Source organism: Molothrus aeneus, chromosome 3 (genome assembly GCF_037042795.1).
Source record: "Molothrus aeneus isolate 106 chromosome 3, BPBGC_Maene_1.0, whole genome shotgun sequence".
Taxonomy (NCBI): domain Eukaryota; kingdom Metazoa; phylum Chordata; class Aves; order Passeriformes; family Icteridae; genus Molothrus; species Molothrus aeneus.
In genome coordinates this window covers 38,394,754-38,419,425 of record NC_089648.1, presented here as the reverse complement: position 1 = coordinate 38,419,425, position 24,672 = coordinate 38,394,754, and the positions used below count along the sequence as shown (strand labels likewise).

Sequence of the window (24,672 nt, the reverse complement as noted above, 5' to 3'; positions counted from 1 at the left end):
CTACTTCTGGGGCAAGGGGGACAGGTTTCAAAGCATACATTCACACTCCTCCTGCAGGTGTCTAAATAGCTCAATGTATGAATAGCCTCTTAGATAATTACTGATAAAAAATTCTGCAGTTCCAGGGAAAGAGGGCCAAGCAGCAGCCAGAATCGCAATACAGATTCTAAACAATATCATAAAAAAGAAATAAAGGAAGTTTAAATAGACCTTGCTGAATAGGCTTACTTTGTCTGGTTCAAAAGGTGTCAGTCTTTCCTGATTAATGGTCCTCCTGCAGCTGGTGTTGTCCTTCTGGAGCAGTTAGAGGTTTCCTCTTCTTCATATTCCTTGGTCACTAATCTCAAAGGATCAGCTTTTTGCACAGAGCTATTTATGTCCTAAAAGGTGTAAATACATTTGTATTAAGTTAATATAAACATCTTCAAATAGTATTAAAAATTCCTCCTATAATGGGTGCATCATTAAATGGTTGAAACTTTAGGAAAATGTTCAGTTGTGTGTGTGGGCATATCCACAGAGACACACTCAAGCACACGCACACATTTTATACATAACTCTGCATTTGGGGTCTTGTTTTGCTTCCCACATTTCTCTGTGCTTGGGCAACAATGCAAGTCTAATCCAAGGGGCAGAGTGTGAGTCCAGCAGCTGCTGAAAGGCTCTCATCCCTCAGTCCCAACACCCTGCCAGCTCTTTCTAGGTTATCACAACTGAGCTCAGTCCAGTAAAATATATTGCACAAAAGTTCATTTTTACTTGTCGCATCTCCAACTTTTGTATGTTTTGATCTCAAACATCTCCATCAATGAAGGCTGACACAAGATTTGTAGGACCTAAAGGATGTGTGAGCGCTATAGAAGGGAAATGAGATGCAAAAATTTTCAACCAAACTATAGCAGTTATTTAGACTGGAAAGATCAAGGAGACTCAGAAGCACTTCTACAATTTTTCATGCAGACCTTAAAACAGAGCACAGAGAAAACATAAAATATTCCTGCATGACCACCATGAGATACTTGGGATTTACAGGATTTACACAATGAGTCTCAAGTGTTTGCAGCTCCCAAGTACATGATGGTAAGATACAAAGAAACAATCAAAAAAAAAGTTGGAAATGGCACCAAAAACTCTGATTTTGAAATGTCTCACACACTGAAGAGGGGCTGCTTGAGAAGATGCATGTAAGCTATTAATGGAAAGAATATATTTGCCATGAGCTTAATTTACTCAAGTCCATGAGCTATTGCTCAAGGGACATGGGACTAGCAAAGCACCAACAGGAAGACTGCACTGCTCCTTCTGTGATAACAATGGTCAATGTTTGGTAGCTGTAAAATTTTCTCCATGTGATCAGTGAAATTTAGGGTATCTGCTGCTGCTGTGGTTGGTGATGCCTTATTTATATCAATAAATGACATTACAATTTAATGTATGCTTACAGGGAAGAAGCCAAGAAAGCAATCCTATTGCAACACCAGAAAACTGTAGGATTTTAAAAGGCTAAATTTTTCCTCCAAGCATAAAACAGTTTTCAGCAAGAGAAAGGTAACTGATTACCTCTTTCAGACAAGGTGGCTAAAAGTACATAAATGAATAGAATTTATTGTTAAAAATAATATAATTTATATTTTACATTTGGTGATATTTTCTGCAGGCAGATTCTGTGGATATGCCTGAATTCGTCAAACATAATCAGGTTTTCAAATAAAAGTGGATGGGCAAACTGTCAAAATATGCCTGGGACTTCAGCTTGAGACAAAAGATATAGAACTGAGGACCTTTAAGACTATTTCTGATGGAGAGATATTAGCTCAGAAATTGCAGAGATGAAAGAAAGAAAGAAAGAAAGAAAGAAAGAAAGAAAGAAAGAAAGAAAGAAAGAAAGAAAGAAAGAAAGAAAGAAAGAAAGAAAGAGCACACAATCCATCATTTCATTGCTAAATATCTCAAGACTGAAGCTGCCAAATCATTTAAAATAACTTAAAAAGCCATTGGGGCAGTTTCACAGCAGCCCAAACCAATTTCAGTCCAGATTGCTGGAGTCTCACTCCTTTTCTTCTGTCCCCAGCCACATGTTTCCAGTCCCTCCTTTATGAGACATCAGCAGCTACAGAGGGAAATTAACCTGGTTCATTGAGTAGAATCAGGCAGAGATGAACTCTTTTCCTGCTGCCTGGTTAGCTTTGAGCCAGCTGGCTCATCATCCTCAGAAAGTGTCAATAGGGCCACAGCAGGTCAAGTATTCATCAGCTTCAGAGAGACACAAACATGTGGCAGCATTTGTTTTCCTTGTGGTTTATTATAGAAAGAGTGTTGCAATTCAAGCTTTTTAAAACCTTATCTATGACTTGTTAATAGAAGATACTTTATGGCTAGATGTAGTCAGAGAAAGTAGCACTGTTTCCATGAACATGATGAGATGTATCAGCCAATTCACCTGAAGGAGCATCCATGCAGAACAGTTCTTGTTACACATGTCCTTGTAAAAGCCAGATTTCATTTTTTATGCATTGCATACACTAGCATACCTATTTTTAAAGCAATAATGTCAAAGGAATCCAGACAGGCTTACATGAATCACATGCAGTCTCTGTTTTCATTCAGAGGAATGTCAGTCTAAGAGATCATTTGAAAATTCAGAGCCATCACTGTATCCCAGGCAGCCACTACAACTTTGCTCTGTACTTTTTAAGAAACTCAAATACTAGGCATTTGGACTAATCACACATGACTGGGCTCTTGATAAAGATTCTTTCAATTCCATCACTTTCATAAACAAAGCCATCAAATTATCTCAATTTTCTCCATTGGAAATATTGGGGTGACCAGTAAATGCAGACCCTTGATGCAAAGGGGCTACAGGATTAAAGGAAGAAGCAGCATCCCAACATGCACAAGGTAGATAGATTTTTTCCCAATCTTCACAGAAAACATAAAAAAAAAATATTAATCACCATGTCAGCTGGTTAAAACAAAAGAGGTGTAGTTTAGTAGTGAAACTCAACTTTATAAAAGAACATATAGGCAGTTCATTCTGTATCTTCATCATGGGAGCTAGTGAAACAGTTTGAATTTCCATCAGTGACACTGATCCTCCTCTGTGCAAAAGCAGGGACCTCTTGAAATTCCTCTAGTCCTACAGATCCGTGCTATCAGGAAGGCAGTGGAGAACAGGAGGAGGTACTGTTACTGAGTGTCCAGCTAGACCACAGGAATTCTAAAAATATGTTCTCCTGTATCTTCATGCTCAACAATAACCAGTTACATTTTCTAATGAGCTTTTGCCCCCCAGCTGTTAATACCTACAATTCTTCATCAAATTGGCCCAGAAATCTCTCACTTGTCAATTCCCTAAAATAAGGATCTCTGATTACTTAGTACCTTCAAATATCACAGTTTGTGTCATGTAGGGTTCACATTCCCTCTAACAAATCAAAAACCTGAGAAAAAGCAACAAGTACTCAAGGATGAAGCAGTGAAGTTCAAACGCTAAGAAAGTCTGTTCACATATTCACAGATCTTCCCTACTTGAGAGTTAGTAATTTGTCAGAAGAATGTTCATAGGTAAGGAAATAACATGCTCAAAGGTCATCAAAATCCCTTGGAAGATTAGACAGCAAAATCCATCTAAGATTGGAAGTAAGCATATTTGACCTTGGCTGAAACATTAAGAAATGCTATCAGTATACCTTTCAGTGGAATTCCCCCTCCCTCCTCCCACTTCCAACCCTGCCAGGCAAATAAGTTCATCTTTTTTCACAGAAATAATGAAAATCTATCCAGAGATGCATGTTGGGCAGGAAACTGGCAACTTGCTCTAACTAATGAGCTGCATTCAGAAATCAAGTTGTTTTCAGAGTATCCATGTCAGTAAGCATTAATAATTAATAATAAAAACTATTTTGGCCCATCTGTTTGTTCTTTCATAGTCTGAAAGAATCACTAATGATGTGCAGTTAAAACGGACATTTCTCTTGTCTCACTAAAGCAAAATTTGAATTGGACAGTTCCTCACCAGCTAGGTCATGTTACAGCACAAATTCTTAAAAGTATTATAGGTAACCAGAATACATATTTTTCAGAGATGTGGACCATCTCTTGGTTATGTTTTTTTCTTTTACTTCATAAAATCATGTCTACAAAAAAAATTGTATCTTTAACAAAGATACAAATTGATCATTATTCAGACTTGCTCGCCAACTGTTTTTGTGCATATCCTCAAATTCTATTAGATTTGAATTAAAAAAAGAGTCAGATGGCAATTTGTTCTTGGTTACAGCTGATTAAACTCACCAGTCCAAGCTAGCTTTAACTTACCTTTGTTATAGAAGACATGCACACCTTCCAACCCTAGAACCATAAAATATTTTAGGTTGCAAAAGTCCCTCAGATCATCTGTTCCAACCATTGACACAGAACTTTCAAGTCCACCACTAAACCATTTCCCAAAAAGTGCCATATCCACACATTTTTTGAACAGTGCCAAGGATGGTGATTCCACCACTTCTCTGTTCAGCCCATTCCAATGTCTGACAACCCTTCTGGTGCTCAAGGTTATCCCATTCACTTAGATGTGTTCCTATTGTGTGCTCAGTTTCTCAATTTTGGATAGAAGTAGCATGATAGTTTTTTTTTAATCTATATCCAAAATTCAGATTTGTCCAGATTCACAGGATCTGTGAGGGAAAGCATCCACCTGCTAGAAAAAGAGCTTAAATGCAAAGAAAATGCAAGTGAGTCACCGTGTGCAGATCTATTGCTATGACATGGATTTTGGGCTTCTGTTTAATGTTCCATTTACCTGAGACTTCAATTCTAGAGTCAAACAATTGGCAGCCACTTCTATTCACTGTAAAGTCTTTCTGTGCCATCAGATCAGATAAAAAGCATGTGTCTCTGTCAAACATTTTAGAGTTCACCCAGGACATCTGGGCACTATGCCCACCAGTCTAGCTCATGCTTGTGCTGGATTTCAGTTGGACTGGATCCAGTCCTGGCTAGATGGTGAAAGCCCAGATAGCAGTGACCTCAAAAGTCTGCTGTCCTCAACTTCCCCCCTTCTCAAAACTGTTGCTGAATTTTTATTGCCCATGGCTATGTGCCATAGGAGGAAATTATCAATATCTCTTTTCATATCTGGAACCATATAGAATTCACAGAATTTACTGTCTAGTGACTTTCAAACACAGACATGCTGCAGACATGCTGTCATGCTCACTATAGTGGAACAGTTGCCTCCCTTCTCATCTTATATCTTTTACATTTTATTTCAGTCCCTATATAGGCACACAGCAGAGTGTGTTGGCTAATCTAAGTTTTTCTGTAGCCAAAGGAATTGTTTCCAGTAGAGAAGATTAATTTCAGAGAGATTGTACACTTGAACAAAGCATAGATTTCAACCAAATCTGACCAAAAGTGAGAAAAGGGACTTGTAATATCCCAGGTGTCTATAATATGAAGTAAGAAATACAAAACCAAGAAAAAGAAAGCATAAAGAGATATTTAGATATCTAAATTCTAAACAATGAGATGCGTTAGAAATGTGGTAAGCTGGCTGTGGAGGAGCAGTCATGGGCACACCAGCCAGAAATAAGCATCTGACTTGACATACTGAGCTAACTTGTCACAACTTGTAAAAATCAGAGTGGTTTTCCCACTGAGTTGAACTGGGAGAAGGACACTCTTACATATTGGCAAGTAAAGCCTCGAATGGCAAAATACTAGATTTATGGTTTGCCAAGGCAAGGGGATTCCCTGTAAAATCAGCCTGTGGAGTGGCAGCTGCAATAAGTTTGGAAAACTCTTTGAAAAGAACACACAATTCAGTTAGGTCTAGAAAAGAGGGGGAAAAATGTTTTTTCTCCTGCTACTGCAAAACCAGAAGAAAATATACAATTCGTAAATTCACATTTATGCACAAGCAAGAAAATATGATCATGCTTATACACACTTTCATTTGTGGAAATTTTGATTCCAAAGAACGTTCTCTTAAATATGTATTTGAAACTCTGGAAAAGTGACTACTGGTTGCAGGGATGCATATTTTATTATTCACATCTCTAAGGAAGTGTTTTTGCAAAGATGTCTTCAGCCCCACATGAGAGATGATGTGGCTCTTGTGATTATCTCTCCATGAACTTTCTTCTGGTGTGAATGAAGATGCTGTCCCTGACAGAATAGCTTCTGAAACATAGTGGAGAATTTGTTATAAATATGTAATTTTAAGTTCAAGTCACACCTAGTAGAATCAGACAGCCTTCAAAGCCTTCTGACTCAAATTTAAAGCCATTTTCTCTTCATAAAAAATATGACATTTAAACACAATAAATGAAATTCCACATGCTGTTCTGCTAGGGTCTGAAAGTCCCCAGTATCAGACAAAAATTTTGTAGGTACCATCCTAGCATCTTCATATAGTGTATCCTAGCATTACTTTCACACAACAAAAAATATTCAGTGTCTTGAGTAGTAGTTTTACATCAGCAAAGTGGTAGAAATAAACTAGAAATCTGGCCAACAGCAGAAGTTACTTAGCTTTTTCTTATCCTTACTTTTATTGGAATTTTTATGTATTTTGATTTTGTAGCTGTGACTAATCTTTTTTTTTTCTGACCTTCACAATCTATAAAATAATGAGTCATAAGAGCAGGTCGGTTTGGGAAAAGTAAAAATAAAATGAAATTTAACTTCAAATTACATTTTCAATGAAATTTAAGTGCTAGGTAAAAAATTTCAGTAATGAGTACATTACAATCAAATAAAAAAAGAGACGCAAAATTCTTCACTCCAATAAAGCAAAGGACAGGTTTATTGATGGTTCTAACATTTTTTAAAGATACCTTACTAGAAATTAGATTTGAAAATTAGAGAAATGCCGAGGAGAAAATGGCTCAATTTCATTTTCTTCTAGGTTCAGCCATTTCATTTCTTCTAGGTTCTGCAGAAGTGTAGGGTTCATCTCATCAGACTATACCACCTAGGAGATAATTGTTTTTTCTACTTTCCTTGACACACACAGGCTGAAACTGATCCCTCAAAGCATGTATTTTTCTCCCTTGAATACACACAAGGGAATGAAATGATCCACTCAATGCAAATTTCAGGTTTCTTTTGAATTCTAGTGTGAACCATTTAATTTCACCATGACTTGCTGTCTCCTGTGTAAGAAGTGAGTAACTTTAATTTCCTTTAACTCTCTTACAAGAAGTTACTCAGTTATATACTAATGGAGCAAGTAAAACCCTACAAGTACATTAAACAAGTGAAATATTGAATAAAAAAGTTTTCAAGATGCTCTGCAAACCTATGATTAAATCATTTTGATTTCCAGAGATTAGCAAAGACATTAACATTAGCCAGCTGTATTTTCCACCCTGATGTATCCCTCCTACATCCCAGTGTAACTCCTATTCAAGAATCCAACTTGTGCCTCTGTAAGGCAGGCCACTGATGATGTTTCCTTCCAAAAAGTTTACAGCAGTTTAAAATTTACAGTTTAAAATAAGAACTAAGATTTAATAGAAGGTCCAGCTGTATTTTTTCCAGGCTGAAGAGATGTTTTATTGAACAGGTCAATGGCACTATATATATAAAGAGTAGAATTATTTTCAGGAGGCTTTTTAGGAGGCTTTAATTTAGTCACTGAAAGTAAATTAGTTATCTAGACTTCCTTCCTAGTTAGTGGACGGAGACATTTGACCTAAGTGTCAATGATAGGCTGGCTGTATCAGCTGGCAAAGTGGCACACCTCCTGGACAAAAAGGCTAGGTGGAAGAGGGCCACACAAAGAGTGTATTTTAACGCGGCTCACTGTAGAGCGGATTTTCTTGCCTTCAGGCTAAGCAGGAGAGGAGGGACAGTATTCACACATGACAGCTCCAAAGAAAAACTACTGAATTTTTCAAACAGTATTAAGCAGAGAGTATCTGCCACTACCAGGGTCTCTGATTTTCTGTCCATGAAAGTTATGGCTTTGGGGTTTTTTTCTGCTTTCTGTCTCTGATATCCTGAAGCTCTGAGCTCATCTCAAAGCTCCATATTCTGCCTGGTCAGCAACTCAACCTGGTCTCTCAGTTTGCTGCAGGCAGCACGCCAGTAGGACTCAGTTCTCTTGAACTCCTCCTGCAGTCCAGCAATCTGCTGTTTTAATATCTGTCAGTGAAAAAATAGAAGTGTGCCATGTCATTGCCTGCTTTGAGCTAGGCATGCCCACCTTACATATCCAGAAGCACGCACGGAGCCCTTTGTCCTGCTTAAGGGTCTACAGTATCAAGGTATGCAACTTAAAAAATCACATTTGAAATTATTTCAACAAAGAACCACCCCCCGAAAAAAACAAAAAAACCCTACTTTGCAAACTCCTATATTCAAAACAAACCAGTTGTTCCAAAATGAGAAGAGACAAGTCCATGCTGAAGAAAATAATGAAATTCAAACTAATCATGCAAATAATCAGCATTAAATGTCAATATCTTTAAGAAAAGGCTGGAATGCTAGGTAGATATTAATGACAAGAATGTCAGGTAACCAGATCTACACATGGGTAAAAGGGCACAGGAATAGTTAGATCCCTCTTACAAACATCAGGGGATTGCAAAGACATAATTTTCAACTGAATTGAAAATAAAAGTAATGAAATTTGGAGAGGACATTTCCATATGCTTCCGTCTCCATTATTTTTGCCTTCTCCCTTCTTTCTTCACCCATGCTGATGCAAACACTGAGTCCTTTTTCTTCAGGGCACCTAATGCTGGAGAGTGCAAAGAGAATACTGGTGGAGTTGAGCTAGAAATGTGCAATTTACTCTGTAGTCAACCAATTGTTGAATGCAACCCTTTCTCACTTTGCCTTCACTTGTGTGTCTGCCCATTTGCTCCTGATCACATTCCTTTCTTAGCTGTGAGCTGACACCTCTGAATTTGGCATATTCAGCCATTTTCTAGAAGCAGCAGACTTTTGAAGTTGGGAATGACAGAGATAAATAACCCCAAAATATTTTGGTTTTGTTTTGTGGAAAATTAAATTATTGAACCTGTGCTCATTGTGTATTTCAGGTGTGAACAAAAAATTAAAACAATTCTATCAAATTCCATCTTTAGAGCTAGGCATAGTCAAGAAACACAACTATTCCCTGGCAAAATTTCTAATTTTTTTTTCTAAACCCAGGTGAAAAGAAAACTGATATTTTAAAATATTGTGCAGAGAGTACATTCAAAACATTTAAAATCAAAATATTAAAATGGCTTCACTGAAACATTTCCTGTTGAAAATGTAACTTGTAGACAAATATGCAAGATAAGGGGAAAAAACATTCACTATATGTATGGTCCAAAAATGTGTATCTCAAAAATGTACAAATGAAAAATCAAGTATAGAAATTTTGAACAAAGTACTCTGTTGCCAGTTTTAATTGCTCTGAAACTTTTTTGATCATGAAAGTAATTTAAATTGTCAGTTTGCTGTCAAATATATCAGTTTGGTTTAGACGTCCTTTGGCAACAGAATATTGTTCTAGACATTTCTGAGCTCTACTACTGCCCATTCTTTTATTTTGTAAAAATATGTCTTTCAGCCCCCCCATCTCTGTTACTGGTTTCACATGGCTTACCATTTTTTTCTCTGTTTATCAGTGATTCTTTTAGAAAATTGCCCTTCAAGTCATATTATGTCTAGTTGTTTTTAATAGGGATAATGGCCACAGATAATCAGAGATGATTTTATCACTAAGAAGTCTGAAATAAAATCTTTAAAAAGACGGAATCCCCTAAAGGAATTTAGAAAAAAAAACATAATAAATGACTTGGGGATGTAATTAGGCAGGTTAGATTGTTAGACACAGGGCTAGATATCATAAAAATACCTCAAAGCCAAAGATCAGGATAGTTTAAAGAAAAAAATAATAACCAGTACTCAACACAGGAATGAGAATGATGGCCATTAACTGTGTTGCACATGGCACAATGAGTCCTAATATTTACAAGTAGGAAAGTTCACTATGCAGGAGTTGAAAATTTTTCAAGAGTCAGCTCAGCTGAGCAAATGAGTACAAGGAAGTATGAGGAACGTGGGAATATTTTGATATCCTTAAAAAATGGTAGGCACAACCTAATTTTTTTTAATACAAAAGAAAGGAATGTACACTTAAAACACAAGCCAAAGCAATATATTATTAAAATTAAAATATTCACTGTATATCTAACCACCTAATTTTTTTTTAATACAAAAGAAAGGAATGTACACTTAAAACACAAGCCAAAGCAATATATTATTAAAATTAAAATATTCACTGTGTATCTAACCGTCCTAAGGAAGTGGCATCAATAATTTGCCATGTGTAGAAAATGGAAAGATACAGGCAAAACCACAGAATGTTTGTATGGAAGGATATTGATAAGAACTGTGTACTTATTCTACAGAAGACAGCTTACTTGCATTTCTTCTGATTTCACATGTTCTCCAATGACGCTAGCTGTTCCCTTGAACTTGCTGTGGGCAATTTTTTCTTTCTGCAGTAAGTGAGCGTGATCTCTATTTTATTCCAAAGTGTGAGTCAACTCCTGGCTCCTGACAGTCTCGAGCTGGTCTATTCATGTTCTGTTCACAAAATAAACAAAGAGTATGAAATTGGCATATGAAACTGTAATGAAGGACTGTCTTCAAATGTACCTTCTTTGAGCATGATCTTTGGAGGAGTTGGGCATGTCCCTCATATGCTGATACTGCTGGGAGTGGCAAGCAGTTATCAGCACTTGTCAAAATTAAGGTACTTCCTCCCTGGGAACACTCATGCATGCGTTCACCTGCAAAATTTCTTCTAATTAGCAGCTGGAAAGAATTGTAATTGAAATTTTTGACAATATAATGACCATGAACTTAGAGGCTTTTCAGCATGTTTTGTGTTCAGATAGCTAAATTAGGGCAGACCTGTAGAAGGCACAGCTTGTTGCCTGCCAGTGCATCTGTGAAGCCCGGCAATCATGCAAAGCTGGGGACTGGGCTGTACTTTCATCTGCCCAGTCATTATTATAAGTCAGATTAGCCATGGACCTGAATGAAATGGGATAGAGTATTTACTTTCCACAGGTAAACACACTCCAAGAGTTAAATGTGGGTGTTCAGAAGAGATTTGTCTTTGAACTCAATGGCTCAAAACAGGACTGATCTGGAAATGCACTAAACACTCAGAAACAGGAGTCAAATACAAAGAATAATACAAATCTTCCCATATCCTCAAGCAGAGCTTATTTATTTGACTGTGATCTAACTTCTTAGTTAATTTTTAATCTGACATGACATTATTTGTGAGCTTTCTGCTAACAAATAAAAAGTGAGCTTCCAGCTCCCTTCATGACGTACAGCCACCATCTGTCCTTCACTATTACTCAAAAAGAAACACGAACTACAGGCATATAACCTCAGCCCTGCAGCAGCCGTGACCTCATGTTTCCCTCTCAGTAACAGAGTTTAGCACCTCAGGAGCAAAATGTGAATCTCTCACAGATACTAAGAGAAAAACAAACTCCCTATATCCTGCTGCTCTTTGTAATTAATTACCTAATGTCATTGCTGTTGGTGTTTTCTATTCTAAATAAGCTTGACTAATATTCTGGTTAAAAGCAGGATGGAGAAAGCCTCAGCAATAGCCAATATAAGTATTAATTCTCCTCAAAATAATCAAACTGAATTAACAAATAGAGCCCGTGTGTGATTATGTCTAGCCTCCATATTCAGACTAGTTACTCTGAAATACAATGCACTATAAAAAAAGTAAGATGCAAGATCTATGTATACCATTTTCCACTACAGATTGAACAGTACTGTGTTAAGTCAAGGCTAGAAAACAGGCCCTGACCTGAGGAAATGCAATAACCAAGGATACCAGGAGCACTTCTGTGCTTCTGTCTTGTGACACTTCTTTGGAGCTGCTGACGAACAGTTCATAACCCAGCTGTAAATTACAAATAGGAGCTAGGTGCAGAACACAGATAGAAAATAGATTAGAAATGGCTAAGCACTTTGCACAAACTGAAATTCTTGCTTGCATGCCAGGCACACCTCTGCATGAGGAAAATTGAGACAGGGCTGCCTGTGAAGCAAGAACATACATGAAGCAAAAGTCTTTTTTCTGAGACAAGGTTTTTCAGTGAGATGCAGGTAGGAAAAAGTAAACCAACCACTGACACATTGGCTGCTGCCATTGGTCCAGAAAGTGGGCAGATTCCATACTATAAGGAAATTGTGCATCAAAACCAGCAAACAAGCTGCACTTGTTGGAGGAACAAGAAAATAACTATCACAGAATCCTCTGGCTGACACCAAGCGCCAGCAGAACAACCCCAGTGCTGCAGGGGTGGAGCCATAGGCTGATGCCTTGAGCACTGTCCAGGCTCTCTTAGGCACCAGACACACACAAGACACTACATCCCAACTGGTTTTACCCTCTTGCTTATATTATTTGTGCCTGGAAATGTCTGAAAACAAAGTGCTTGGAAACAAAGGAATAGATAGGTTTGGGCAGATTTGGGCATGTCGTACTGTTCTGAAAAGGATTTTCATTGCTTCCAGCGAGCACAAGTTGTCACGCAGCACAAGTCAACTGTTATCAATGGGCAGTTGTCTTGGGCTCCTAACAGGGTTACTGATTTAAAAAATGCAAAGCAGATTCTTGGATTGCATAAATCAGCACAGGGCCAACACAGCCAGGGAGGACAAGCTGCTCTTTACAATTAGTTTTAGCTCATAAATTAGAAAAAGTGAGTGAAAAGATGTACACATTGTACTGGGCAGGCATTTTTGGATAAACATCTGTGTGGAAATGCTAGAGGTTACTGTGTCTAATGACATGAATAAATCCATGCAAGCTCTTTTAAAAATATGCATTATTATGAAAAAGTCGAAGTAATTGCATTGGTAAGGCAGCACGGTCAGCAGGCAGAGAATACAGTGCTGGCAGCATTTGGCACTGCAGTAATTCTGCACCAGCACATCACTCCACAGTCAAAATTTACAGCAGTAAAAGTAAAAGCAGCACTTAATTTCATTAGTAGTTTCATGAATTGCCAGATCCCACAAATACATCTGGAACACCTATCATGGTCACCTATCACCTATCATCACAAGAGATACAGGAAGAATCTTTAATGAAATCATTAATTTTTAATATGGTGAGAGCAATTTGTTGAAAGGCAGCTAGAGGAGAAAATCATACAAACCAATAAATGCAAAATAGCCTTCTGCACTATTCCCATCAACTTTGGAAAGAAGAAGAATGGAGAAGCAGATCTGAAAAATAATTTTTTACGTTGCATAATTTACTTTGCTCCAATAACTAAAAAAACCTAAAAACTAAATACTAAAAACTAAATACTAAATTATGCTAATTTTGCACCAGTTAAAAACTAGTTTTGAAATGCAAAGAGGAAAAGAATCTCTCCTGTGTTTATAGTAGATGGCACCTACTAATTTTGAATAGATTTCATCACATTAAATATTCTTATTTGATTTGATTGTAAGTAAGCTCAATTTTTATTAGAGGCATTTGTTTAGCCTACAATTAGTTAGTGCTGTGAAGACACTTCCATTACAAACCCCATAATTCCAAAATTATTCATTGCAGGGATTTTGTGTTATTTTTCTTCCATGAAGATGTAAACAAAAACCAAACCAAATGAAAACTTTTACAGCATTTAATAATTACAAATTAAAAAAGCAATTCTCTTGAATTTTCATCTTAAATTTATATGGTATCAAACTCATCCTCATTCTGATCAAAAACATTAGTATTCCTGAAATAAGACTGCTGTTGGCATTGATGTGTGCTCTACACTTTTTGTTAACCTCAGATATATGTGCTACCCTGATGTGAATGTGAGCAGTTTATCCTTTATCAGCAGCCTGATTTTATATTTAAAAAAATTATCATGACTTCTTACTGCTGTCACTGTAATCCAAAGATATTCAGCAATTATGGGAAGCATTTGGCATTACTCAACTTTAGACCCTAACTGCAGAAGTGTTTTGAGAGCTGGCCTACTTCAGTGAGGTGCCTTACTTTTAATCTAGATGGCTAAATAAGTGTTTCAGTTGAAAAACAACACAGATGCCCCTGGAAAGAAGCTAGCTGGTAAGTAAGAATTTAGCAACCTGTTTTTAAGGATTCTAAAAGCAATATTTTATTCACTGCACACACAAATCAGTTTCTTGTGTATATACATTTACCTGCAAAAATGTCTTGCTTCTCCTCATGTTCTTCTCTCACCACAGTGAGTGAAAGGATTCTTCTGTGGTGTACATCAGTCTCTAATCCTCTGCTAAGAATGTTCCAGGTTTCTTTTGGACAGGTATTTATGATAATACCCAGAACCTTGTGAATATTTATGAACCCTCACTATGTTTTTAAAACCACAGACTTCATAAGTGCAGTAAGCTTTATTGCTTAATCAATCAAAAAGAATTTTTGTGTTTTGCTTAATTATGCAAGTATTCCTTTCCCATAGGTCTTAGTAGTGCAATCCAAACCCTACAAATTCAGCAAATGAAACAGATTTGGTGTATATTAGTGTCAGTAGCTAAGTCCTTTTTAGGAATGTGAATGCCACATGATGGTTCCTCTTTAATACAAATGTAACTTCCAAAGAGGCCTCAGGAAACCTTTTTTAACAGCAGTCTGACACAGAGTATAGTGTGCTTAGTGGATGGATTGTGACAGAGCAATTGAGAGCCATCAGAAGAGAATATTTCTGCCCTGGTGATTATTGCAGATAGGAAAACTTATTCTGACTGATCTTACATAAAGAGAAAGCAAATTGATTTAGGATGAGGAGTCAATGTATGGGAAGTCCTTCAGTGGAAACTAAGAAATGTCAGGAACCTCTTTAATAAAAAGGACTAAAGCCTGCTGAAGCAGGATACCATTTCATTACCAGAAGTAAGATCAAGAAGTAAGGGCCCAAAGCTGAGAAACGTGGATTGACCAAAAAGCTGGGACCACATTAAGGAAAAACTGAGTGAAGATATTCTTAGGAAATTGTAACATTGTCACTGATCTGAAGCTTTCTGTGTCTTAGGAGAAAAACCATGCAAATTTGGGAGGCAATTTACCCATTTTTTAAAAAGTCACATATGGTATCTCTGAGGAACTTAAATAGAAAATGTGAATATTTCACTGTCAAAGGGTGAGTCACACCTAAGCTACAGGGAAATCTAGCCCTGACTTCAAGGATTCATTCAACACTGCACCCATTCCATGGGATCAGAAGTCTGCCCCTGAAAGTGAACCTCCAACAACAGACTTAGGAAGAATAACTAGTGATGATGGAGAAGCAAAAACAACAAGGATCTTGCAGATGTATTCTTCCCTCATCTCTGTTTTTTCCAGTATTTCTGAGAAATACCGACAGAGGTGGGCATATAGCTAGGGAGCACAGGCAGAATGAGTCATAAATCCAAGACATAAGCTTTTCCCCAATGAAAAATAAACACAAACCAACACTTGGGTAGTTCTTAAGTAACGTCTCCGCAAACAGGTTTTTTTCTGTGGTTCCTCCACTTCAGGGGTTTCTTTAATTTTGAAAGTAGGAATCTGCATTCTTAAAGATGGCAGATGTAAGCTTTTAACATTGCTGGCCCTATTCCCATTCTTTGACTCAAGCTCATGCTCTCTCCTTTTCAATCTTGTGAAATGAAATAGGGACTGCTGAAAAGAAGAGCGAGCCTTGCTCCCTTTCACACCAACAGCTCCAGCACTAGAATCACTGCTGCTTCTGCTGCAGGAGACATCTTGTTGACCTGAAATTGCTTGAATATATATTGTTTTCTTGGTGGTGATCTGCTGTATTTCCTAACAGAGATTTTTTTCTGTTCCACTGGGTTTATTGCTAGGATAATCACCATCAGGAAGATCCAAATGTCTGTCAGTGTGATCTACTCCCTCAGGCACCTGCTGGGAGGGATATTGAGCACGGTAAGATTTGGGGTCATCATCCCTTTTTGGGGGTAAGCAAATTGACTCACAGGAGAAAGATGCAATTTCCTGTGTCGAGAAAACTGTTCCTTTCCTTTTCCACTCTTACTGCAAGGTTGAGGAGGAGCTTCCCTTCTCCACAGCCTCAGGTGAGCTACAAGTAATTGATATTATCTTGTCATTTACCATCTTAAGCCCAGTACAGATTTGCCTTTGGGTTTCTGAGTTCTGGCTCCCCACAACAACTTCCTGTGGGCAGACCTGAACCCACTTCTGACCCTGTGTGAATGCAGGACCTGTACTCCACCCTGCCTACTGGATGTGATCTGTACCTACATCCTGGAGTGCATAATGCCTCTGTAGGACTTCCTAGGGTGTTTTTGCTGCCTCTATGAGATGACCTTCCAGAGGCTGATCCACCCTACCTAGGTTCTTTTGCAGAGTACCCTCCACAGATCTTCCAGCAGCTTTGCCTGCTTTTCTTAGAGGATTCTTGTGATGAGTCTCCTTTTCCTCACCTACTTGTAGGTTTGTGTCTGTCATTCTTTTGGGACATGGTTGCAGGATTTCAGGCCATCTTCTCTGTGGTGACCCACCAAGATTTTCCTTTGAGTCTTCATCTCCCCCATCTTATTTTTCTTCTGCACTTTGTTCAACTATTTCTGTTTCACAGTCAGTCTTAACCTTTCTCTCCCTGTCAGCCAAAGCACAGTCTGCTTTTTTTTTCATGTGTATCCATCTGCATGGAGCTAGTGACCTGCAGATTTAGCTGAGAGCATTCCCCTGGCTGCAGTATGCCTCTGTTCACTTGGTCAGACTAGGAGAAATGACCCCAGTAATTCAAACCAGCTCTTCTGGTTTGGAATGCTTGCTGTCTTCTTTTAAAGGCTTCTGTTTAATTTTCTGAGCCTTGCCATGCCTTCTCTTAATTTCAGAAAAAATCTTTGGAGGTGTTATATTTGGCTTGCTCTGGAAGAAAATAAAAATTAAATCCTGACAATCACAGACAGAATCATTCTCCAGAAAGGAAGATATTTACACTAACTGAAGAAACTGAGACACCAGAAATCTGAAAGACCCTGGGTATGAATAACTGAGTGCATAAGAAACAGTCTTGACATTCCAGGGAAGGTGGGAGAAACACTGTTTTAGAAGCAGTCTCTATGTGATGCCCCCATTTACTCATTCATTAGTAGAGTCAAAGGGTTAAGATGGTGCTAAATGTCTATATGATAGAAGATAAGAAAAGTTCTGTCCTTCTATGTTTTCAGGGGAAGTCCCAGTAGTTTTGACAATAATTTTTACAGTAGTTTTCCCAGTAGTTTTTACAGAAATACATCATTTTGAAATGTTGTTTTGCCAGGGAGACATAGAGAAAATTTCTGAGTGATGAAACACAGGTGATGAAACTTCCAAGTCACCAAGCTGAACCAAATGCTGAATCTGACACCTAGAGGTGACAGGCATAAGCTCATCTCAAACTGTACCCACGGCAAAAAGCAGAACACTCTCACTGTACTTGACCTTTGTATAAAACCTGTATTTGGAAATGCCCCCATTCTCACAGCAGTGGCACATGAGACCAGTTATTAAGGAGTAAATTGAGTCAACCTTGATGTCTAATTTAACTAAGTGTCTTGAGACCTGGGCATAAATTATGACCCAGAAAATAGGTGGAAACAGAGGAATTCAGTGGGAAATCATGGAGGAATGGATTGTGATACAGCCCTTCTTCTTCCAATATCACATGAAAGAGCAGTGGAAAAATGTGTTAGCATGTAAGGAACCGAATCAGAGCCCACATAGTATCTCTGTCCATGAAGATTTGTTAAAAACCAAAGTGAATACACCAATGGCAACAGTACCTGTTGCTCCTCCTGCTGTTTTTATATGAGAAAAGTTTTAAGTTGGTCTTCAACAAATTTTTCTGAAGTCTTCTGTCTAAATACCAATTGCTGGTGTGATCTGCCTAGGCAGGGAAAAGAAGGTACTTATTTGTAACATTCTTTAGTTAGTTTTCTTTTGATAATTTGTGTGGAGGTGATATGGAGTTACGAACTGTAAATGGTCTCTACAATTCTTTTAAAATGGGAAGCTTGTTACAAAAATCTCCTTATTGTGTGAATCCAACTCTCACTTTAAAACATCCTGTCTAGACCAATCATTAATTATGCTTTCAGCAAACAAAATTTTTTGGCTGGTATCAGTCAGTCCTTAGAAATAGGTAAAAAAATAATCAAAAGGAAAAGCATTTCAGTCATTTTCTTCAGACTAGAGTTGATGGCAATCACAAAGAACTCACTTTATTTCTGATAGAGTGGCTTGAATTAGATGGTGAAGAGTGATAGAGTAGAAAAGAAATAATGTCTATAATATTGTAGAGGGCCAAAATGAAAGCTGGCTCAAAATGAAGCATAATACAGCATACATGAACATATTTCAAAGGAAATGTGCTTGACCCTTAATTTAGCCACTTATTAACAATTTCTACTAAATATTAAAAATTTCTAGGGTTAATAGAAGTGCTGGTTGTGCAGTACATCACTGTCCTTCCTACATTCCATCTCTACCCAGCACCACTGTACCATGGACAGCCTTTTGATTTGTCAGTCTGTCTCTGTTACCACACCATGAGCTAATAGTATTAGATTTGTAGGGAAAACTCTTGCTAAAGAGGACTCAATATCAGACAATAACCATTTCAGTGAAGCTTGCTTCAAACCAAATATAGCCTGGTGCCATAGTGAAAATGCCATGAAGAGCTGGAGAACATTCTGTGCTTTAGTTTCATGCAGTTCATGGTAACATCACAATGTGAACCAAAGCACAACAAGTAGGGATGACTGGGAGACAGACTTCAGAAGCTCACTGCTGATCCAAAAATACATACATGGACAGGGCCACTTGCCCAGACAGGCATATGGTCCTGCAACACCTTCCCAGCCTTCTACTCTGGAGGTCTCTGTCTTCCTTCTCTGTCCAACTCCCATATGGTTAACACATGAAAATTCTCATGGCATTTGCTGTCAGTCTGTGCCTTCCAACAAGTTTGCTGCTTCTTTTTTATACTTGATGAGAGGCTCAGCATGCCAAACACCTGCTGCTTCTATGTGCATCAGTTGAGGAAAGATAATAACTTTGAGCATTTTTTCCATCACCAGTGCCAGCCCAGCCATTCTCGCCCATTGTGAGCAGCCCCACAGTGCCCTTTTGCAGTATAGTGGTGAACCAGATCAGAAAAGTGATCCAAGTTAAATGTTACACTTCTCTCCAGATAATTTTAATGAGTTACTTCAGTGCCCTGTTCAATATATAGCCATATAAAAATTGCACAGCTGAAGAGGCAGAATAAAGACAGGGAAGAATGAACTGCCATCATAAACTGATGGCCACTGCAGAAGTGATGGCATATCAGTAGATTTTATCTCTCCCTGCCAGCTTTTGCCTTACTTCTATGCTTTGAAGATCACAGTCACAATACCAGTTCATTCGTATGGGGTAGATCAGCATTCCATAATACAGAAGTAGATCAGCTGCCAGACCATAGACCTGCCCAATTTTTGCCCATGCACACCTGCCACTCTCAGCAAAGGCAAGAGCTGTTGTGTTGCATATATAAAACAAAGAGTATCTATACCATCAAGGGAAAACGTGTGTTTGCAGGCTGACTGACTGATAATTTCTCACCTGGCTTCTATATTTCCAGTCTTCATCTTCCCCTCTATGCCAAAGTGAGATGAAGAAATCTCCTCCTTTAGCAGCAGAAAAAGTTTCAGAGAAATGTCTTTCTTTTAATTGACTGCTCTCTAAGCAGCAGGAAAAAGGACAATGTAAACAGTCTTTACAGAATGAATAAATGAAAAATAAACATCCTAAAATAATTAGAAGAGTTTGTGTTTTCAACAACATAGACAAGATTTTGATTTTTGAAAACATTTTACAGAATGCAATTGAATTAAGTAGGTGGAAGGATGCAATCTGTGGGAAAAAATTGGGTTTTGATCCTCAAATCTAGGGCTGGAATCATGGAAAGGATAAGGTAAGATGCATGTTCCCTGCCTATAGAGATTTGTAGTGCTTGCTTAATGTGTTCACTACAGAGTGTGGCAATGAAGGCACTGCTAGACAGTGAACTGAACAACTTGTGTGTCTGTAATTATGTGACTTGTGAGCCAGTTCATTAAACAGTTTCATAAGCAGTATTTGTACACATGAGAATTTCTAACCAGGAATTTTCTATTCTATTTCACAAAATTGTAAACGTCTGCATCTCCCTTATTGAAGCTCACTGGCTATGTTCACCACAAGAAGGCAGCTTCTGCTTCAATTATTTTTTCTTCTGAGTGTCAGCTAGTTGCTCTTTTAGGTCAAGTTAGGGCTGACAACTGGAGCAAAAAGCCTTTACTTGCTCATTCATACCACACATTGCTGCTCTAGCAGGAACTATATAACTCACTTCATCATGTAAATACAGCCAGTGCTATTGAAGTCCTTTGCAACACACTGGAAGGACATTCTGGTCCAACCACAGGAATAAAAAAGTGCGGGTTCATCCCTCAGTCTTTCCCAGCTACACACCAAATATCCCCAAACATCTCCAGTCCCACAGAAGACAAGCAGTGCTGTTTCTGCAACCTTCCCACCTGCCTTGCACCAGAGTGTGGCTGAGGAGGCAGAGGTGACACAGTAGGTTGACAGCAGCAAAAGGTGCAGAACCCACATGCCCCTTCTCACAGGTCTCACATGTGGGGCTATGCCACCTCCAGAATGCTTTAATAGGAGAGGCGCCCAAGCTCTTTAATTTTCAACTAGTGCTTCCCAGTGCAAGGCAAGAGCAATGTGTCAAAGCAGCTGTGCAATTCACTTTTCTTTTCTTTTCTTTTGCATCTTGTCTGGAAAGGTTTTATGTGGGGCTCTCTGTAGACTGAAGCAATGGTTCAGTGCTTATCCGTTTAAATAAGATAGTGAAATGTTCAGCAAACTGTTGATATGCTCATGTTTGTGTTTCCAGACTCATCACAACAGTCAGAGAAGTGTCAGCTAGCCCAGTCCCTGTGGGGGGGATGGAATGTAAGAGAATAGAGGTAGTGCAGAAGGCAACCTCAGCCCTGAGGAATTGCAGCTGTACTAATTACCAAGGATTAGGAACAGGCCTGCCCTTAACAGGCCACAGCTGTGTCCAATAAGGATGAGTGCTATAAATGAGTATGTTAGGTGCTCGAGAGGAGAGCTGGGTCTTGTTGGTGGTGCTGTGAGGAGCTGCTTATGAGAAATCACCACAAAGGTGTGTAAGTTTTGCAATAAGATAACAAGTTCCTCAAATGCAAATTCAACTGATGCATGTTTCAAAGACAGTGCAATGACCAGATCTAGCTGGAAGTTACCCTGATATTATAATGTCTCTGCCTTTTCAAGCCTCAGCTTTACACATGAGGCAGGTTGAAGTCAGTGCTGCTGTTCATAAAAAGCAGTCATACTTTCATGACAGTCATACAGTCGTACATACACAATACTGTCCTATTGTGCTCTTGCTGTCAGCTTCCTGCTGTCCAGTCTTATTCCACCTGTTTGTCAACAACCTGGATGAAGGGATAGGAATCACCCTTAACAAGTTTGCTGTTGATACAAACCTGGGGGGAATGGCTGATCCACCTGAAGGCTGTGCTGCCATTCAGTGGACCTTGATAGGCTGGGGAGTTGGACAGAGAAAAACCTAATGAGGTTCAACAAGGACAAGTGCAGGGTCCTGCACCTGGGGAGGAACAACAGCAAGTACCAGCCCAGGCTGGGGACTGACCTTCTAGGGAGCAGCTCTGCTGAGGAGGACCTGGGGGTACTGGTGGATGGCAAGCTGACCATGAGCCACCAGTGCTCCTGCAGCCAGGAGAGCCTGCGAGGTCCTGGGGTGCACCGGGAACAGCGTCAGCAGGTCCAGCCCTAGGGAGGCCACATCTGGGGTACTGTGTGCAATTCTGGTCTCCACGGTTTAAGAAAAACAAGGGTTAACTGGTGTGGGTGCAGCAGGGTGGCCACAAAGGTGATGAGGGGTACAGACCATCTTTCTTATGAGGAGAGACTGCAGGAGCTGGGCCTGTTTAGTCTGGAGAAGACTGAGAGGGGGCCTCACCAATACATACAAGTATCTCAAAGGCAGGTGCTGAGAGGACAGTGCCAGACTCTTTTTTTTGTGGTGCCCAGAGTCAGGACAGGGAGTAATGGACACCAGAAGTTCCGCCTTAACACTTCTTTAAACTAAGCATGGCAGAACACTGGAACAGGCTGCTCAGGGAGGTTGTGGGGTCTCCCTCTACGGAGAGGTTCAAAAGCCACCTGGATGAGTTCCTGTGTCACCTGCTTAAAGTGACCCTGCCTTGGCAAGGGATTCAACCCTAACTGTTCTGTGGATCTGGGATTCAGTGATTCATCCACATGCAGGCTACCTCCCAATCCCCCTCACCTGGGGATTCAGAAATACTGTCAGAAGTATTTCTGAAGCTCTACTGTACTCTTCACTGGGCAATGGATCCACGTTCAGTGTAAACCAGCAAGAAAATAATAGCTCCAAGGACAAGAAGGAGACCTGACTCTTTCAGTGAGAGTACCTGTCCTGAGCTAGCTTGAAGAATATGAGATTAAAATTTCAATTGTACTGTGGGAGTGGCTCGTGGTATCACAGTCAGGTCTCACTATAGAAGTTCAAAGGAATCCAGGATGCATGTCTGGATTACATTTATATTCTCTTCCCTTTTAAGCTGTTTATTCCAACTTCTTTATGCTCCTCTTCCCCCCATTTTGAAATCAACTTTTGATTTCTTGCAAATTGCTCTTTTATTCTTTCTTACCCTTTGGTATTTTCCCACAGAAGACAAGGCTGGCAAAGTGTTGCCAAGAGAAGATGCCAAGTAGCAGCTTACATAGTTTTACCTCTCAGTGATGCAACTATATATCCATGGGAGAAAAACCAAGCTTGCTGACAGAGAGCAGGCCTTCTTAGCTACAGAAAGATGTTCTCACCCCTTCGGAAGCTATAGCCACATCCTACTTATGCTTTTCCTCCTAAATATAACATATTCCTTACTTCATATAACTTAGCTTCCCCAGCTTAATGACTTCTCCATTTTTATCTACAAGGTGCAACTTCTCTCAGTACAAGAGGCAGGATGACTGTGATTTGAGAAGTAAAAAAACAAAAAACAAGTTTACAGTACTTTAAAAGCTTTTATTACAAGCCACCATAAAACCCAAGCACCTTCCCCTGACCTGCAATAAAATCAGTTAGAATCACTATCAAAGGCAAAGATTCACAGGAGTTGCACAATAGACTGAGGTTCAGATTTCCTTTCCAGCACTTTTTGCCCAGCTGGATCTGAAAGCTGCGCTTGTTGTCCTGAGATTTCTGAACTGTTCTCGTTTGGCATGAACTCCGGGGATCTGCTTTGCCAAGCAGAGCACATTGCCAAGGGACACCTCTGTGAGAATTCCAGGCTCCCAGCCTCGGAGCAATTTGTGATGGGAAGTAGACAGGAATTAAAGTAGCTGGAAAACATGGAAGGGGTAGCATCGTGGCTGCTAGGTGAGAAGGGATCTCAGGAGAAACAGAAAAGCCTAAAAGTAATCACCAGAGAAGAAAAATTAAGGGTAGCTTAAGACAAGTACTTTGCATTGGACTAGAAATCTCTTGCTAAACTGTTAAGACATGAAAAAAATGTTGCTTTTATGTTTCCTGGTGGTTTGCATGTTCAGAATGAAATAACCAAAATCTGCGTTTGTTATTTTAAATTGTAAAACCTGCTTGCTGTAATCATAGCTTGCAACAAAAATTATTATATGATACAGGAATATTGAATTAAAGAGGACTTCCAAAGTACTCCTGAGCATGAAAAAAAACCCTATTCACCCTAAGACTTCTCAAGTCCACTAGCAGGTAAAAGTTATGTATCTCAAAATATTTCTGAGGCGTACATTAATGCAAGAGTGGGGAAAGATTTCTTTTTAGCTCTGGATGGCTGGTTACACATTCTGTTAGAAGACTTACCAGTGGAAAAAACATAAGCAGTTCTGCATAGGGACCAAAGTCCACATTCACTACTTCCAGGAAAAAAAAAACCCAAACCACCTTGATAAATTAGGTTTGCTTTTTATTTTCTTTCTTGATATCACAAATCCTCTCTGTCCTGTGACCTGACTTCAACAAGTAGAAAGAGAATGGCTAAGACTGAAAATGCCTCACCCCTCAGTTAAGGCATTTTTTGGAAGAAGGCTGACCTGTGGATTTGAAACCTGTCTGGCACAGACTCAGGAAGATCCCAACTTGCTATTCTTGAATGCTGTCTTACTTCTTTAAATGTATGGCAATATTAAAGCAACTACCTTTACCTTGGTAAGATACATCATAACCCTACTAGTTCTTAATATTTTATGTCTTTAAAGCTTAATGGGACCAAATTAATGCAGTGTCCTTTACTATCCTAAACCTACACTCTCTCCAGTAACAAAAGAGGACTTTGAGTGCAGGTTTTTCTTCCTTTGAATTCAAGTCAGCATTTTGTCTGTGGCCTTATGTGTTAGCTAAATGTAGCAGGATATATTAATGCACCCAAAGAGAAAAACCTATAAATATATTTCTTACTGTATGAGCTTTGTCCTGAGTTCATAGTACTAACTGTACTTGCTTTCTTCAGAAATGCATCAAAGGATTCACAGCACTG

The 24,672-nt window shown here is 39.0% G+C and overlaps 1 protein-coding gene and 1 pseudogene across 1 annotated transcript; both read right to left on the bottom strand.

The window, feature by feature from the left end:
• Positions 1-248: 248 nt before the first annotated feature.
• TCP10L (t-complex 10 like) lies at positions 249-15,106 on the bottom strand. Its single transcript, XM_066546107.1, is given in 7 exon segments — positions 249-380; positions 6,035-6,189; positions 7,935-8,154; positions 10,431-10,596; positions 14,221-14,240; positions 14,243-14,331; positions 15,103-15,106. Coding segments are annotated over 7 exon segments (786 nt in total).
• A 147-nt stretch (positions 15,107-15,253) lies between these two features.
• LOC136554261 (uncharacterized) lies at positions 15,254-23,525 on the bottom strand (annotated as a pseudogene).
• Positions 23,526-24,672: the final 1,147 nt, after the last annotated feature.